The 16,015-nt window shown below is 49.5% G+C and overlaps 5 protein-coding genes and 1 pseudogene across 6 annotated transcripts, besides 1 other annotated feature; 4 read left to right on the top strand and 2 right to left on the bottom strand.

Moving 5' to 3' along the window:
- Positions 1–3,088: 3,088 nt before the first annotated feature.
- Positions 3,089–4,903, bottom strand: NCS54_00980600 (Hypothetical protein; the record flags this gene model as incomplete). The annotated part of the gene is made up of 4 exons (XM_053155138.1): positions 3,089–3,837; positions 3,887–4,126; positions 4,182–4,245; positions 4,307–4,903. 4 exons carry the CDS (start codon positions 4,901–4,903, stop codon positions 3,089–3,091), a joined length of 1,650 nt encoding a protein of 549 aa, XP_053011113.1.
- A 611-nt stretch (positions 4,904–5,514) lies between these two features.
- NCS54_00980500 lies at positions 5,515–7,361 on the top strand (annotated as a pseudogene). Its single transcript has 9 exons — positions 5,515–5,696; positions 5,749–5,993; positions 6,048–6,236; positions 6,298–6,356; positions 6,430–6,498; positions 6,546–6,623; positions 6,677–6,997; positions 7,066–7,124; positions 7,178–7,361.
- Positions 5,515–7,361: a sequence feature.
- Positions 7,362–7,892: 531 nt separating this feature from the next.
- Positions 7,893–8,998, top strand: NCS54_00980400 (NmrA domain-containing protein; the record flags this gene model as incomplete). Its single annotated transcript, XM_053155137.1, has 4 exons — positions 7,893–7,997; positions 8,066–8,295; positions 8,354–8,700; positions 8,751–8,998. The coding sequence occupies 4 exons, from the start codon at positions 7,893–7,895 to the stop codon at positions 8,996–8,998; spliced, it is 930 nt and encodes a 309-aa protein (XP_053011112.1).
- Positions 8,999–9,106: 108 nt separating this feature from the next.
- On the bottom strand, positions 9,107–10,759 carry NCS54_00980300 (Non-specific serine/threonine protein kinase; the record flags this gene model as incomplete). Its single annotated transcript, XM_053155136.1, has 1 exon — positions 9,107–10,759. One exon carries the CDS (start codon positions 10,757–10,759, stop codon positions 9,107–9,109), a length of 1,653 nt encoding a protein of 550 aa, XP_053011111.1.
- Positions 10,760–11,558: 799 nt separating this feature from the next.
- On the top strand, positions 11,559–12,874 carry NCS54_00980200 (EHN domain-containing protein; the record flags this gene model as incomplete). Its single annotated transcript, XM_053155135.1, has 2 exons — positions 11,559–12,249; positions 12,297–12,874. The coding sequence occupies 2 exons, from the start codon at positions 11,559–11,561 to the stop codon at positions 12,872–12,874; spliced, it is 1,269 nt and encodes a 422-aa protein (XP_053011110.1).
- Positions 12,875–14,284: 1,410 nt separating this feature from the next.
- Positions 14,285–15,250, top strand: NCS54_00980100 (Hypothetical protein; the record flags this gene model as incomplete). Its single annotated transcript, XM_053155134.1, has 1 exon — positions 14,285–15,250. The coding sequence occupies one exon, from the start codon at positions 14,285–14,287 to the stop codon at positions 15,248–15,250; it is 966 nt and encodes a 321-aa protein (XP_053011109.1).
- Between the last annotated feature and the right edge of the window lie 765 nt (positions 15,251–16,015).

Genomic DNA, 16,015 nt, shown 5'->3' with positions numbered 1-16,015 from the left:
ATCTGATGCCAGCATCCTGGACCACCCACGCACATGGACAACAAATTCTCCCTCGAAAGCATCAAAGAGAAGTGCACGGAGCCCTCGGAGCCTCTGGTGAGGCTTTCCTTCAGCTGCCAAGAAACCCCCTTAAAGCTATTGACAGATAGCGCCTGTGCAGCCCCAATAGTGTCTTCCACCACCCAATCGAGACACACGTGCCCAGAATTTAAACGTGATTGTCGTGGTGTGGCGTCCCCCAGGCCGTTGGGCTGGAAGGCCTCGCTTATGCATAATCGTTAGACCAGATAATGGGGACAGACGCGATTGGAGGGTGGGAAGCGAGAGGTCGCCGATTGCATGGGATCGAAGGTGGTTACTCCGGGAAATCGAGAGTGCAACCCTGGGATGGTGAAGTGTGGCATTGGCAGACAAGCACGTTGCTTTTTTCATTTCTTTTCTTTTCTTCCCCTTGGTTTGCCACTGACTGACCCATACCTCCCAGATGAACTCTGCTCATCACCAGTCTTTATCGTGAACCTTTCATCTAGATTATGGGTTTTCCGGCGTTGAATTTTACACGCCAAAACGTGTTATTAATTGTATTATTTATGAAAACGACCAATGGATCCTTCTGAGAGCGTCACCAAGTTCGCACAGTGAGCCTTCAACTCTGACTTTCAGTGGTGAGTTAATCGCCGTCTACTTGATCTCAATGACCTCAATCTTTCCCCGCCCTTGCTCGACCATATCAATAACCTCCCCATTCATCAAACCCAACATAAAACAACAACCCACAAACTAGTAGTGATCGCTTTCCGGTCGAATAATAGCGGTTTGGTTCAAGTGCACAATCACACACACAACATCTCCTTCCTGTACATCTGCTCCAGCCAGGCCGATGTATCCCTCCTCGGTACAAATGAACTTCTGTCCATCAAAAATCCCCCTTTTGCAGCCCATTCTACAAAGTGTCTCTCGATAGCCTCATAGGGCAAGCGTTTGAGACCATTCTGTATCATCCATCTGCTTAGATAACCTCGGTGTTACCAGGTTGTGCATCAGCAATATATGGTAAAGCATTTCGAGGCTACTTTCGGTGTCCTCTTGGCCAAACAAGGTAGAGCTGAGAACCGTCAAGAGGGGTTGGCCACTGACATAGGTCGGTCCGTGGGTCGCTAGAAAGGACTCGAACTGAGTTGCAACTGTACTGGCAAAGACGTCGAAGGGATCGAGATTCAGCGGTTCCTTCTCACAAGTTGAAACTGTCTGCACTTTGACTGCGGTAACCCACAGGCTGTTGTCTACAACGCGAGGATCTGGGCAACTCTGTAATTCCAGAAGCCCCATGTATACTTTGCTGCTGCCTTTGCAGATCGGAAATCTGTGTTGTCTCCTTCGAAGGGGAGTCAACACAGGCGCCCAGGTAGGAAGATTCTGATCCCGCCTAAGGCCCGCACCGCAAATTTGGATAAAGTGTAGGATTCCGTGTGGCCCAAGAAACTCTCTGGCGGGACACATGCCATTTGGTTCGGGCCTCTCGGCCTGGAATATCTCGAGATACTTGGTCGCCAGCTCTAGCCAGACATCTGGCGCGGCCCTGGAGTAGTCTGGGACCATGTCAAGGCCACTAAGACTAAGCAGCCCGTAAACATAGTCGACCGGACGCGTGGCCTCCAACTCTCCACCAAAGGTATCAATTAGAACCTTTAGTCTTGCAAGGACTTTGGAGTGCTGAGGCGGCATATGCGCTATGAACTGGATCAAAAGGCGGCCATAGACACGGTTCAATGCGCTGGCCAGATTATGGACTATTGGTTCAAGAAGCGATGCCTCCTTGACATAACGTCGCTCTGTCAACATGACATAAATTGAGTCGATTGTAAAGTCGAGCTTTCCGTGTGAAATAGCCTTTGTTGGACAAACGTAGTATACGTTGGGAGCAAGGGTAATCTCCTGCTAGGAGTCCAGAACGGACACTGCGCAAACGTCTCGAGCCTATTGGTTATAAAGGTGTGATCTCCTTGATTGAAATGAGAAGCATCGTGGGGAGTTGTCAAGACCTTTTTCATCTCAATAACATCGCCAGCCCATTCTGGCCCGTCGAGATCGGGAACATGGTGGCCACTGATAGTTTCGTAGCCAGTTCCCAGAGCGTCAAACAGACGGTGAAACGTGGAAAGGGCGTCAGCAATCCCTTCGTCTGTTGACGAGAGCCAACCAAGTGCAAATTCTGCCGATGAATATAGATTCGTCATCAGCTGAACTTGTGCCGTCATCTCCAAGAGGTCATCCTGGTTGATGCAGATTGCATCGGCCCGGATCCGGAAGTCTAATGAGCTGAAGGAATTTCCGGTCTCCCTTTTTATGTTGATCCAGTGTTTCTTTGCATGCTTGAGGGCAGTCGCAAGGTTGACTATGACTTGAGTTGGGATGCCATCGATGATAACCTCTTCTGCGACTGAGGGGTCACCCCAGACGTAAGAGAGACAGATATAGTAGGGCTTTGCATCGAGAGATACGGTATGTAGTTTGCAGCTGACCTTTTCGTCAGAGGATTGTCAAGGAATTTCGATTAGTCGAATTTGGCTGCTGGGATTATCCAATGGTTGATAGAGTCTTTGCCGTGTTGTGGCCATGGTTGTCTCAACGGGAGTGAAAACGGCGAGACTGTTCAGATTCAATTACAGGTGGGGCAAGGCATCATTTATGGGTTCTGAATCCGATACAGACACATGTGATGCTAAGTTCCAGTGAGCGCTGCTGCACTGCCTGGCCTCTCTGTCTCTGTTAGCTTCATGCACCCTCTGTGGTTGTGCAAGAGTGCCTCGCGCCAGAGCCACCAACAGGCACTCCGTTCCTGCAGACCAAACGTCCATGGATTTTACAAGGCAGACGACTTGACAATTCCTCCATTGCCGAGTAAACGTAGCGCTCAATGGTAATGGGATCATCAAAAAGAGAACACCCGGGACGAAGTCACCAAGTGGTGAGAGACTGGCAACAAACAGCAAGGTTGCAGGGACTGCAAGATAAGGGATTAGAAATGATGCTAAAGAATTCTTTTATCATACTGAGGTTATTGTGATATTATTTCTTGCTACCTGGTCTAGTCTGTCTGTGCCGACGCGATGATTCCGTCTATGCCCACCTTGCGGTCTCCTAGCTGAAACCCTTCCCTCTCTGCTTCCTTCCACTCTCTCACAATGGTCTCTGCAACCTGGGCATTTCTAGGACTAAAGATGCACCGATAAGGCTTCGCCACAGTGACTGCCCCCAAGACGAATGCATCATCCGAGAGATCAACTGGCAATAGTTTGCCCCCATCGTCTTTAGGCGCACTAATTGTGTACGCCCACAGTATCTTGGCAAAGACAATGTGCAAGCTGTTCTCGGCCACGTGCATCCCAGAGCAGATTCTTCGTCCTGTTCCATATGTCCAGTGATCTCTCTTGTAAGGATCCGCTATTCCTACATAGTCTCCTGCTTTGAGTGGATGGTCGAGGAAGCGGTCTGGATTGAACTTTTCAGGCTCCGGATAAAGTTCTGGGTCCATTTGGATACCGTTTTGATGAAGCATAAGACCGGTTCCCTTGGGGATAATGTACCCGTTGTACTCAATGTCTTGGTCAGCTGCATGAGGCCCGCCCATGGTCGTAGCTGGTCGGATCCGAAGCGTTTCTTTAACGATTGCCCGAACGTATGGGAGGTCATCGTCAAAGGTCGGAGACCGACTACTACCCACCACACGCTTAATCTCTTCATGAGCTCTGGCAACCACGTCTGGATAAGCGCTGAGGTATAGAAGTCCATTGTTTACCGACGCAGCGGTGGTATCTGATCCGGCCTCGATCATTGCTTTGAAAAATCAGTTACGTAGTTCAACAAGATGGGATAAGCAACTTACTTCCGCAGACATACGCAGCTTGCAACTCACTGATGCCTTTCTGTCGATAGCCTGCCTCCACGAACTGACGACCAAAGCAATCAGGAGCTTCGCCCTTGTTGATCTTGTCCTTCATCTGATTCCAATAGTGGAGCCAGGCCTCACTCTGGCGTTCTTCAATTCTTTTGAGGTCACTGTTCCACCAATGCATCCACTTTGGCAAGTTCAAGAGCCAGGGGAAGATATCTATGGCACCGTACACTAGACATGTTGAGTTAGAGTACTTTCTTCGAGGAGAGAAACTGCGTGATCTTACTAGGATTGGCGACCCTACCAAAGTCATTCATAACCTTGTAGATCTGGGTGATGGCGTTAGACTCCTATCCAGGTGTTACACCGTCAGTTGTGATTCTGTTAGACCATTTCTAGATGTGAACTTACCCATGTTGGTGCCCTCAACCCGTAAACCATGAGCAGGATGACTGATGCTGAGTATCTCTGAACATGGGTATAAAATCCCATCTCCCGATCGTCTTTGGCTTCCTGGGTCTGGCCAGTATTGTTAATGCTGTTGAAAATATCCCAGACCAACTGCTTTCCCTCAAAGTTCTGAGCAGGCTGCAATACATTGGCTGCCTTTGGAGTCAAAGAAGCATGAATAATCGACCGAAGGGTCCGCCAGTGATTCCCATACGGCATGAGGACCATCCGTCTCCCACCCGAGACCATGTTTGCCGACAAAAAGCTCGGACGAGTAGATGTAGCAGCCGACTTTTTCTCAAGAAGCTCCTTGACAATTTTGGGGCTGTTCAAAAATACCCAGTTTTGAGCGGGGCCAAGGCGTACTTGGTAGATCTCACCATACTGACGCGCCCATGTCTTGAGAATGCTGGGAGACTTGAACTGAAGAAGATTTCCGACAAGAGGAAGTGCGGGAGGCCCAGGAATAGGTTTGGTTGCCTGTTTGGAAAAGCCAACAAACTTGACTAAGAGAAACACTAGGCCAAGAATAACGGGCAAGAGGATTTCTTGTGACATTTTGGCTTGAGCGGTACAAAGAGATAATATCTCGACATTTGAAGGTTAGTAGATAAAGGACCTAAGAAACCTCCAAACAGTCGTCTTGTCTTTGTCTGTCTTATATTCCCCATCTAAGATCCAGGATCGTGTGGGGCCGAAGTGCCGGACCGATACCCCACGATCCAGCCCCGTAAGCGGAGATTAGCATGGGGCAAAATGCGAGGGAAATAACCGAACTAAAAATGGGTGGATAGTATTGTGCTCAGTAGAAGGTGTTCGAGTTATGGGTAGTTAGACACCACCATGTCGAGGTGCTCGATAGCATGTTTGGTAGGTTTACAGGGAGCAGTCACACCCAGAAACATTGACAGCTCAGCGGAGTGACTTGATCGCTGATCACAGGTTCGCTTGCTCCAGACCCTCCAGTTGTTTGACACCGACGATCACTCTCGGGTGCCTCAAGATGATGCAACCTTCTCGTAGAGATAGCGGATCCTGCACATCGTGGAGCCGACACTGGAGTATCCGTGAGAGTTATATAATAGAACAATTACGCTAAATAGCAGACGACCTTTGTACCAATACTTTCATCTTTATTGAAGCTTTTTGAAAGCTCAGTATCAGTCGATATGGTTGCAGCAGTTGATAGTCTGAGAGAGGCCGGCTTCAAAGGCGACATCATTGATGTCAACTCTTCAGAGTTCACCACCGCCTCGAAGCGCTTCTCTGCCATTTTCAATTCCCCAGCTAAGCTAATCGCGTTTCCCGGAACTCCTGAGGACGTCTCTATTGCAGTGCTTTTCACCAGCCGGTAGGTGCCTAAAAAGCCCAGTCAAAGAGCTCTAGCTAACGCGACCATGTAGCACCAATCTTCCGCTTGCAGTCAAGTGTGGTGGTCACCATGCAGGCGGCGCCAGTACAGTAAATGATGGTCTAGTAATCGACCTTTCCCACTTGAAAGGTGTCAAGATCAACAAAGAGCAGTCCGAAGTGACGGTTTCTGGGGGGTGTCTTTGGGGAGAGGTATATACCGCTCTTCGCGATGAGGGTTTAGCCTGTGTTGGGGGAGGAGTACACAACGTTGGCATTGGCGGTCACTTGCTGGGTGGTAAGTAAACCCTTTCGGCTCAGATGGATCCCCTGCTAACTACGGGTTTCCTAGGTGGTTATGGTCCGTTGACTCAAAGATACGGCATGGGCAAGTTCTCCATGGATAGTGTGGCGACAAACCTGCTGATCTTCCTTTTTGTAGCTTGTGACAACATTGTCTCTGCTACCGTCGTTTTGGCCAACGGCAAAATTGTCCAAGCAAGCGATGAGCAGAACCCAGATCTCTTCTGGGGCATCAAAGGTTAGAATTAAACCGTTAAGCATTCAGATGGTAGGCATAGAGTTGAGCTCACATGTCCCAGGTGCCTCGTCAAACTTTGGTATCGCCGTGGAACTTGTCCTCAAGACCTTCCCAGACCCTGTGAGTAAAAGTTGACAGAAAGCTGCACAAATTCATAGGTTTCTACCCTAGATACTAACACTGTTTTATCTAGGGACAATGGGTATTTCGATCACTCGCATTCTCTTCCGACGACATGCAGACCTTGGTCCCTCGATTTGTGGTAGGTGAAGGGTTGGTTAAATTGAGCAGTTCCCTGACAGTTTTCAGCAACATGTCAATGCCTATCAATTGAACGGCGATGTCATTATTGTGTTCCTCAACTTTGTCCGAGGGCCTGGAAACAAGGTCCGTGGCTATATTTGAAAGTTCTGAAACTGCTCTAACGCACTCCATCCTAGCCACTCGTACTTCTCAACTTTACACTACAGGGAACTGTCGACCAGTTCTCAAATGTCTTCAAGTTCTTCCTAGACGGGATGAAGCCGCTTAATGACTCTTTAACAACTTTCCCCTCTTTGGTAGAGCTCAGCCACTGCCTCGATGACCTGTTGCTTGATGGGCCGCCCAGAATAGCGACTGGGGCACTCCCTGTGATGAACATCACACCCACGCTTGTGTACAAACTATGGGGGCGATGGTTGGAGTACACGGACAGAAACCCAGATGCTGCCTCCACCAAGGTCGTGTTCGAGATGCACAAAGCAAAGCGTGTTCGCCCGGTATGTTCATCTCACCTGTTGAAATTTTCTATCCGCCGGTGATTTTTTCTAATTCTAGCTGTTCTCAGGGAGCTAGTTGCATCCGTGCCACAGAGCAAGGCCATAGCATGATTCTCATTAGCGAAGAGTAAATAACCCAGCAGGCCAACTCAAGTGTTGGAATACTGACACATTTGTTAGACACAATGACCCAAGTCACGATGCGACCGCACTCGAGTGGGTCCATGAGGGCAACCAGCTCGTTCGACAACAGCAGATCCAAGACTGGGGCAAAGACCTTGGCGTGTGGGCCAATGGGTCCATGCCCAACGAAACTGCCGAGGATTGCTGGGGGCAGAATTATCCTCGCCTTCAGAAGCTCAAGGTACTGTGGTCTTCCTATTTAATGGGGGGCCATCACTGATGAATAATATCAACAGGCAAAGTACGATCCCAGATGCCTTTTCGATAAGTACTGGCACATTGAGCCAAGCTATGTACACATTTAGGGGTTTCGGATGACTAGAGCATCTAGAGATAGTACAAATAGCCTAGGGTTATGAAATCTTTCTTGAAGACTGTTCTTCATCGATCAGTATTTTTTAGAATTATTCTGAACAAAAACTATGGTCTGATATGGTGACAATAGTGGGAGGTTCGAGACGTAGCCGGTGGAGAACATGAGAACCTATAGCCCCGCCGAGACAATGATACGAGCCAAGTTCGGACTTAATAGTCAGCATAGCCGGAGTTAAGACGATTCGTGACAGGAAAGGAACCCTCACTTTGGCTCATTGGAACTCATATAAGGCGTGGGAGAGGACTAGCACATCTTTGCCTTTGCACCTGCTCCCTAAGCTCCCAGTTTTCATTTTGCTCTTCGAATCCTCTGCATCAACCTTTAAGGGAGACCATCATGGTGAATATCGCTGTAGCTGGAGGAACGGGCAAGGTGGGCAGAACCATTCTAGAGGTTTTGAAATCCCAGACCCGCCACAAGCCATTCCTTCTCACCAGAAAGGTCAGCTTCGCCTTTCAAATCAGCTCATCTCATTTCGGGCCAAGCTTGCTAACCGCGCTAAACATCAGAATGCGCCAAGCAACGATGATAGTGTCACGTCTGTGACGGTCGACTATTCCGATGCTGCCTCCCTGACGGAGGCTCTTGAGCGCCATGAGATTCATACTGTCATTTGCTGCTTGCCGTATGAAGGCAATGCTCTCGAGGTTGGACAAGGTAATTTGATCATGGCTTCCGACGCATCTGTCCATACCAAGCGGTTTGTGCCTAGTGCATTTGGGATCAACTATCCCAAGGAGTGAGTGGAACCCTGAGCATCCATGTTGGAGTTTCGGTAATATGCTGATGATTCGCAGAGCCGTTGAAGAGCTTCCAGTCCTAAAGCATTACTTCCAAGCCATTGAAACTCTGCGACAGTCTTCCCTCGAGTGGACAATCTTCCAGAACGGGTGTTTTCTAGACTACTGGGGCCACCCGCATATCAAGTCTTACCTCCGCCCGTCTCCTTTCGGCATTGATATCGCGGGCAAGGTAGCAGCCATCCCAGGCGATGGAGATACTCGCTTCACGGTGACATACTCGTTTGACGTTGCCAAATACGTGGTGGCAGCTCTGGACCTTGATGAATGGCCCGAAACCACGAGAATTGCGGGCGACATCATAACCTGGAAGGAATTTGTCGACTTGGCTGAAAATATAACGGGTAAGGGGTGTGTACCATACGTTCCAACTTTGTCTGATTTCAAATTATAGGGTCTAAGTTCGAGGTTTTCTACGATCCTATCGAGAAACTCGAGAGGGGCGAATTAACCGAATTGCCTTCGCAGGTTCCGTGTTACGCTACATTCCCCAAGCCTCGGTTTCAGTGGTTCATGGCTATTTTCTCCAGGTGGACGGCTGATGAAGAAATCTGTTACATTCCAGCAGAGCTCAACGCCAAGTTTCCTGACATACAGCCAATGACTGTCAAGGCCATGTTGGAGACATACTGGAGGGCGTGACAGGTAGACTTGAGCGCCCTCTGGGGTGGGCAAATTGTGTGCACATATATTTGGTCAAGAGCTTGAGCAATACTGAGGATTTCAAATTTGGTAACTAGGAGTTACGCTTTATGATTCAACCTGAAAAATCAAAGAATCATCAACTGCAGAGATCAAGGCAGAATACATCTCCTCGGCCTCCTTGTCCCCAGATTTTGGTCCCGGGGAGAACACAATGTCTCGCAACCTATAAGCCAGGCCCTCTAGAGCCCGAAACTGGGGCGTAAACTCGGCCACTATACCAGGAAAATTCCCATCCTCCATATCCTCCGTCTTCTTTTGGGCCAATTCACTCCAGTCTCCGACCAGCCAGCGTTGAAGCCGACTATCAGCGGGCAACTTCCGATCACCGCCGCAGATAGCAATCCACAGAAACACGTAGAGGAAGGATTCTAGATCCTGGCGGTATGTGCGTGGTACACGCCTGAGCACATCGATGGCCATGAATGCCTTGGTTCCGATGATCTCATTTGGTCGAGCTGGACCCACGGCAAGTTCCATGCTCAGATCGAGGTCGATAAGAAATCCCCATGGTTCCCCTTCCTTCTTGTCCTCAGCAAGCATGATGTTACCCGGTGATATATCTCGATGAAGAATCTTGCCATCCAGGTGCAACGACTGATACCCAGCGATGGCATCACGGAAACCTCGAAGGAACTCTTCGACCGTTCGAAAACGGGCAATGGGACGACCGAGCGGATAAACGACCATACATTCCAAATTTGAGTCCCGGACTGTGAATGTATTGTCGTCGAGTAACCCTTTCGATGCTGGAACCTTCATTCCTCCCCCGCGAAGACCCCACCTGTCGTCGACCTTTTGGTGGCTAAACATTTGCATCACGCCGCTGACTTTGCGCTTCTTGACAAGTCGCAGCATTAATTCCTCGGAACGACGAGCTCCTGTTCCCCAGTTTTCTGATTCCCAATCTCCTAGCATCCAGGCTGCTACTCTCCAAATGAACTTGACGACGAATTCGGGTCTTGTCGAAGTCGATAACCTCGCTCGGTAACACGTGGGTCTGGTGCTCACAATGTCTTTAGGAGATGAGATAGGTTCGCCTTCTAGATAAAACTGAGAAAGCCCCGCTTCGGATTGATTCTCGCCCTTGGCCAAGATGTATGTCCCTGTCGTGTCGGAGTGGAGGATCGGATTGATGCCAAGGTCAAGATCATCCAAGCGTAAGTAGCTTGAAAGTATGGCTGCAACTCCCTCTGGATGGTCTCGCAGGCTCAAAGGGGGGGAATGATATATCCCAGCTCGGTCAAACACCCAGAGTTCCGCCACTAGCCCGAGAATGTATATTCCGTGCAGAAAGCGACGGGCTGGCTGGCTTCTGAAGACCTTTCGGGCATACTTGTAGAGCTTCACCAAGCCAGAGTCGTGGTCATAATACTCATCATCAAGTTTAAGCCCGATAACTTGGACCTTGGCCCAGGTATACTCTGTAGTACTTGAAAAGAGGAAGTGATACGAGGTGCCGGGAAGGTCGAGCTCCTCCTCCGATTCTGGTAGGCGAGAGATGAAAGGGCGTCGTAGGGGGTCGATGGCTTTTTTGCCTGAGTTGTCCAAAGGCGATCTTCCGAAGAACCTTTCGAAAAAGCCCTCGGCTACCCCATCGTTATGGCGACTGATTTCATCGAGCATTTCCTGGTCGATTATGGCTTGGGGGTCTTGTTCGAGCTTGGGGGCGCCATTGGCGATGGGGTGAGTCGCAGTCATGGTTTCAGCGTGTCTGAAACTGCTATTTGGTTTGGGGGAGATTGTTTCGACACTGTCTTTTTAGCCAGCGTGAGAAGTGTTGTCGAGAATGAGTTGTAGACAAGGTCAGACGGTGGAAGGAGAAGTTTTAGTCTTTAGGCAGCCCGAGGACAGAAGATTTTTTATAGCTTGGTTATTGGGTTTGTTGAACAGCAACGTTTTGTTGTGTGGAACTTTGTTATGCATAACAACGTGACTTTTAGGCTGCTACATGAGGTTCTTCCCTCAAGGCATGGTGTTCTTCGTGCATACAGGAACGCTGGTATGACTGCCGTACTAATCATACCGACTTTGAAGAGCATTAGCCATGGATACTAGAGTGATCCTCTCTATCCCAGTGCACTTAGCTATTGTGTCGTTTGCACCATGAGTTGAATATCTCTAACCACGAGGAACTCAAAATTGAGCACATCTAGCATCGATAGGCCAACAAGACCGGGGCTCGATACAGCCAAAGACATGCTCAATGCTTAGCGAGTTGGGAATCGCGGAATAGCATCCACGTCTATCAAGGTGCAACAGATCCCTTCCCTACAATGCATGCGCATCCAGGTTAATAGTTCCTTACAAGACCGGGGATGATCCTTCCGGAGTCTTTATGTCTTGGCGCGTGAATTCTCTCAATTAGATGATCGCTTCCTTCGGAAACTTTTTTGCGGCAAGTTTTCGGACACTTCTGCTCTTGCTGGCGAACCGTGTGTATATAAAGCGATGGTGTGTTTTAAAACTCAAGCAGAACAATTAAGCAATCGTGGCAAAGATGAAGTCGATCACGGCTCTTCTCGTTTTCCTGGCCATCCCCTGCATTGGTGGTCAAGCACCATGGGGTCAGCTTCCTCCTGGCGTCACCCTCCCCGTCCAACCAACACAACTCAGCATTCCCCACAACGTGGTTAAAAGCTTCGAGAAGGAAATTTCTCAGCGCAAAGGCTTTCAAGTCACTTGGGAAAACTCCCAGACCGACCGTCGATTTGGGGTGGACCACGACTGGATGAGCACAGCTCTTCAGCATTGGCGTGACCAGTTTTCATGGAGAGACGTTGAAGCGGGCATCAACCGGCACCCTCATTTCATGACGAATCTCACTGTCGACACTACAGAACTACGAGTTCACTTCATGGCTCTCTTCTCCAAAAAGACCGACGCCATCCCGATCGCCTTCTTCCACGGCTGGCCAGGCAGCTTCCTTGAGTTCATGGACATATTCGACATTGTCAGGTCACGGTACGATCCAGAGTCGAGTCCCTATCACTTGATAGTCCCATCACTCCCAGGATTCACCTTTTCAAGTGGTCCGCCCATCTACTCAAACTGGGGCATCGCCAATACATCTGCTGTGATGGACAGCTTGCTACAAGGCCTGGGGTTCGGCAATGGTTATGTAGCGCAGGGAGGTGACATTGGATCCTTTGTTGCTCAAACACTCGCGCTATCATCATCTAGTTGCAAGGGTAAGCAAGACATTCTAGTATACGAGTATGTTGACTGACAACCCCAGCCGTGCATTTAAACTTTATCCCCAGCGTTCAACCTCCAGGTGTGCCAGACCCTCAGAATGACACCTCGCTCACACCCCAAGATCTTAAAGTCCTAGCTCGGTCACAAGAATTCGTCAACACAAAGCAAGCTTACGCCCTAGAGCAAGGCACTAGGCCAGCAACACTTGGCTTCGTGCTGAGTCACAGCCCGGTCGGCCTCTTGGCTTGGATCGGAGAGAAATTCCTCGCATGGACTGACCCATCAAGAACCCTGTCACTGGACCAGATCCTCACGCACATTTCTACTTATCATCTCACTCAAACCATCTCACGAAGCTTCTACGCCTACCGCGAGACTTCTTACTCGCTCTATCCTGAACCGGCCACAGCTCCTCGAATTGAGAAACCGATGGGATACAGCCGGTTCCCCTATGACAACTCTGGAGTGCCAGAGTCTTGGGCCAAGGAGGTTGGAAACCTGGTCTTTTACAAGGCGCATGAGCGCGGTGGACACTTTCCGGCTTTGGAGTACCCCGGGGTTCTCTGGGAGGATGTTGAATCGTTTGTCCAGCAGACGTTCCTAGACTCGACTATGTAACTAGTAACCGTTTTTTGTACAGGCTTAGGATATTCTTTGGCTTCTTAAAGATATGTTGACTTTAACCACAAAAGTATCAACGTCCATGTCTTCTGCAAGTTCGGACCCATCCCAAGCTGCCACCTGCTCTGCTGCAGACAGCACACTTTGAACTGTCGTGAAAGAACGCCAAGATCCATAGATGCCTTCAAGTGGCGTCTGTCCTTGGTAATGTCCACAGTAACAATAGCTACCGGTGTGGCAAATCTCTAATAGGCGAGCACTCAGAACAGAATCAGATATGACTTCACTGACAATTGGTACAGGGGTAATTTAACATATATCCACATTCGCCACGTCATCTCGAGTTATTATAATTCGATCTAGCAATTAATATCATTTTGTTTGAAAGCTGAGCGGCCATAGTTCAAAACTGCTGTGGGACCTGACTTTGGAACAACCCCTCTTTGGGGAACCTTCAGAAACCAAGCCATGGGGATACATGTTCTTTGGGCACAATCTCTATCCCAGTGTATTCGTTTTCAAACTAATAGATCATCAATACAAGTGTAGACAAAGACATTTAGGTCTTTGAAGCGAAAGAACAACTTGGGCTATAGGGTATGCTCCATCATATCACAACAACGACAGGAGGCTCAAACATGTTTTACAATACGGGACCCAGCAATGCCTGAGAGCCGCTGGGACACAGTTGATGAAGTAAGCACAGGTATGTCTTGCGGTATTCTCCTTGGCTAACATTGACGCTGTTCCAGAGCTCATCGGCGAAGTGTCGCTCGCATACGTAATACCTGATAGTGATATACTCATTTCGCGGTCGAGCCCCGTCAGCTTTCTCCAACCATCTTGCACCCCTTCTTACTTGCACCACCCCCAGGTTGAGATCAGTGGAGTTGCCGATCCTTTTCTCACCTCAGATTGGCCTGTCCAGAATTAGAGATCGAATCATATTCCTCTTGGCCCTGGCACCCGCCACTGATCGTGATCCATATTAAACGATCCGCCAACTAGGCAAAGCCACCGAGGCCTTAATCTCATTCCCTGTCAGATCGGCAAGGATCCCCAAATTTTGGCGCATGATCAAACCTGTTTAAGCGTGCGCTATGTCAATGCTCCCCTCATGAAACGCTGGCCCGTGAGATGACATGATGGGATCCACGGCTCAGCCCTGTCAATCGCAACGTTGATCGTGCCTTGCCCAATCAGATTCTCTCCGCGCTTCATGCCCCCGAATAGAGGTCTCGCTTGTTTGCTGACTGCATCGGCTTGGTTCCTGGGCGCTAAGCCACGTAGGATTGCAGATGGATGAGGCTATGGGAGAACGTCATGGTATATAATCCTGAGGGTCGTAGACTATGTGGGACATTTTGTTTCATTCTTGTCAAGAGCTCGTTTCCATCAAACACAAAAATGGCGTCTCGAGCGATTTTTTGGACCTTTCTTGGTGTTGCCGTGAATTCGGCACTTGGAGCAGCATGCCTCCCTCGAACACCCTTCAAGTTGATCGTCGAGCACGAAGGAAATCTTGCGCCTAGCGTCAACCTCGATTTTCCCGATCCATCCATTATTCAGATTGAAGATGGCTCTTGGGTCGCCGTTGCCACCGAGGGTAACGGTAGACATCTTCAGGTCGCAACAACCAGCGATCTCCTAGACGGAGAGTGGTCAGTAAAGGACTACGATCTTCTGCCAGAAAACGGCTGGACAAATGGCGAGAACTTTTGGGCACCCGATATTCGACGCCTCAACGACAAAGAATACATAGTTTACTTCTCTGGCAGACGCCAGAGCGATGGCCAGTTTTGCATTGGCGTTGCCCGCTCGGAAGACCCCGTCGGCCCATATAAGCACGATGAAAAGCCATTGATCTGCGCTCCCGAAGGATACCACGGCGTCATTGATGCATCCGGCTTCAAGGACCCCGACTCTGGCAAGAACTATGTCATCTTCAAGTACGAGGGAGATGCGAGCGGCCCCAAGGGCGGTACACCCATTCTTATTCAGGAGATTCAAGACGACGCCAAGACGCTCATCGGCGAACCCACACAAATCCTCGATCGCATCGGAGAATTGGATGGTCCTCTCGTCGAGGCGCCCAACATTGTCAAGCTCAAGAACGGCGTCTACGTCCTCTTCTTCAGCACACACCTGTTCACAGATCCCGAGTACGATGTCAACTATGCCTTCTCCAAGAGCCTGACCGGCCCGTACACGCGAGCAGAGGAGTCTCTGATTGAGGCACCCGACTTTGGTCTCAAGGCTCCTGGAGGCATGACGAGCAACGAGGCTGGAGATATTCTCGTCTTCCATGGATGGTGCAGAGAAAGGGCACGGTGCACGTATGCTGTTCCTTACAAGTTTGAGGGAAGCGTTTGAGTGGGGGGTATCGACTAGAATAAATTGGCTAGAGAATTTTGTTTCTCACAAGGCTATTAGAAGAGGATATATGAAGGCCTGACCAGCCCATCAGTTGTCAAGTTTTCGATCTATTGCTCAATTGAAAAGAACTTCGTCGGTCAACTCATGTTCACTCTGTATTAGCCCGTCCAGCTCAGTGCCAAGATCACCGGTGGCGCCCTCATTCTCAGCTGAACTAATTCGGCAGACCACTTGACTACATTTCAACCCGCCTTTATTCGTCATTGGCCACACCTACACCGTGCTTGATCGGGGACCCATCGGATCGAACCACGCGCCTAGTCCTAGCGACCGAGGTCAGGGGCGGTGTATCGGAGGCAGCAACGGATCTGGTGCCAGGAGGATTGATCCCAATGAGTCTTTGTACCTGTGGCGTTTACTAGAAGGGTCCTAGAAGCTAGTCTCTCAAACTATCTTAAATAGAACGGAATCCAGGCTCTTCTGCCGATCACTTCCATTCCCTTTTCACCGAAATGAGGCCAGGAAACCCCCAGTACGGTTCTCAGCATAGTGCTATATCGGAGCTTGACTATTCCGGTTCCAGTGATGTTGACCTCGCTAATATCCTCTACATCCACAACATCCCCATCGTACCGGCCAAAATGAAGCCTGAGCTCGATGCCCGCATCAAGAGCATCAACTCCTGGCTGGCTTGGGAGCTGGCCAGAGTTGAAGACAAGGTCCAGAACAAGATCAACGACGGGGAGTTGCCAAAGGATGATT

The sequence above is a fragment of the Fusarium falciforme genome, chromosome 7 (assembly GCF_026873545.1).
Source record: "Fusarium falciforme chromosome 7, complete sequence".
Classification (NCBI taxonomy): domain Eukaryota; kingdom Fungi; phylum Ascomycota; class Sordariomycetes; order Hypocreales; family Nectriaceae; genus Fusarium; species Fusarium falciforme.
Note: the sequence above shows the minus strand (reverse complement) of the source record. Positions and strands in the feature narration are given on the sequence as shown.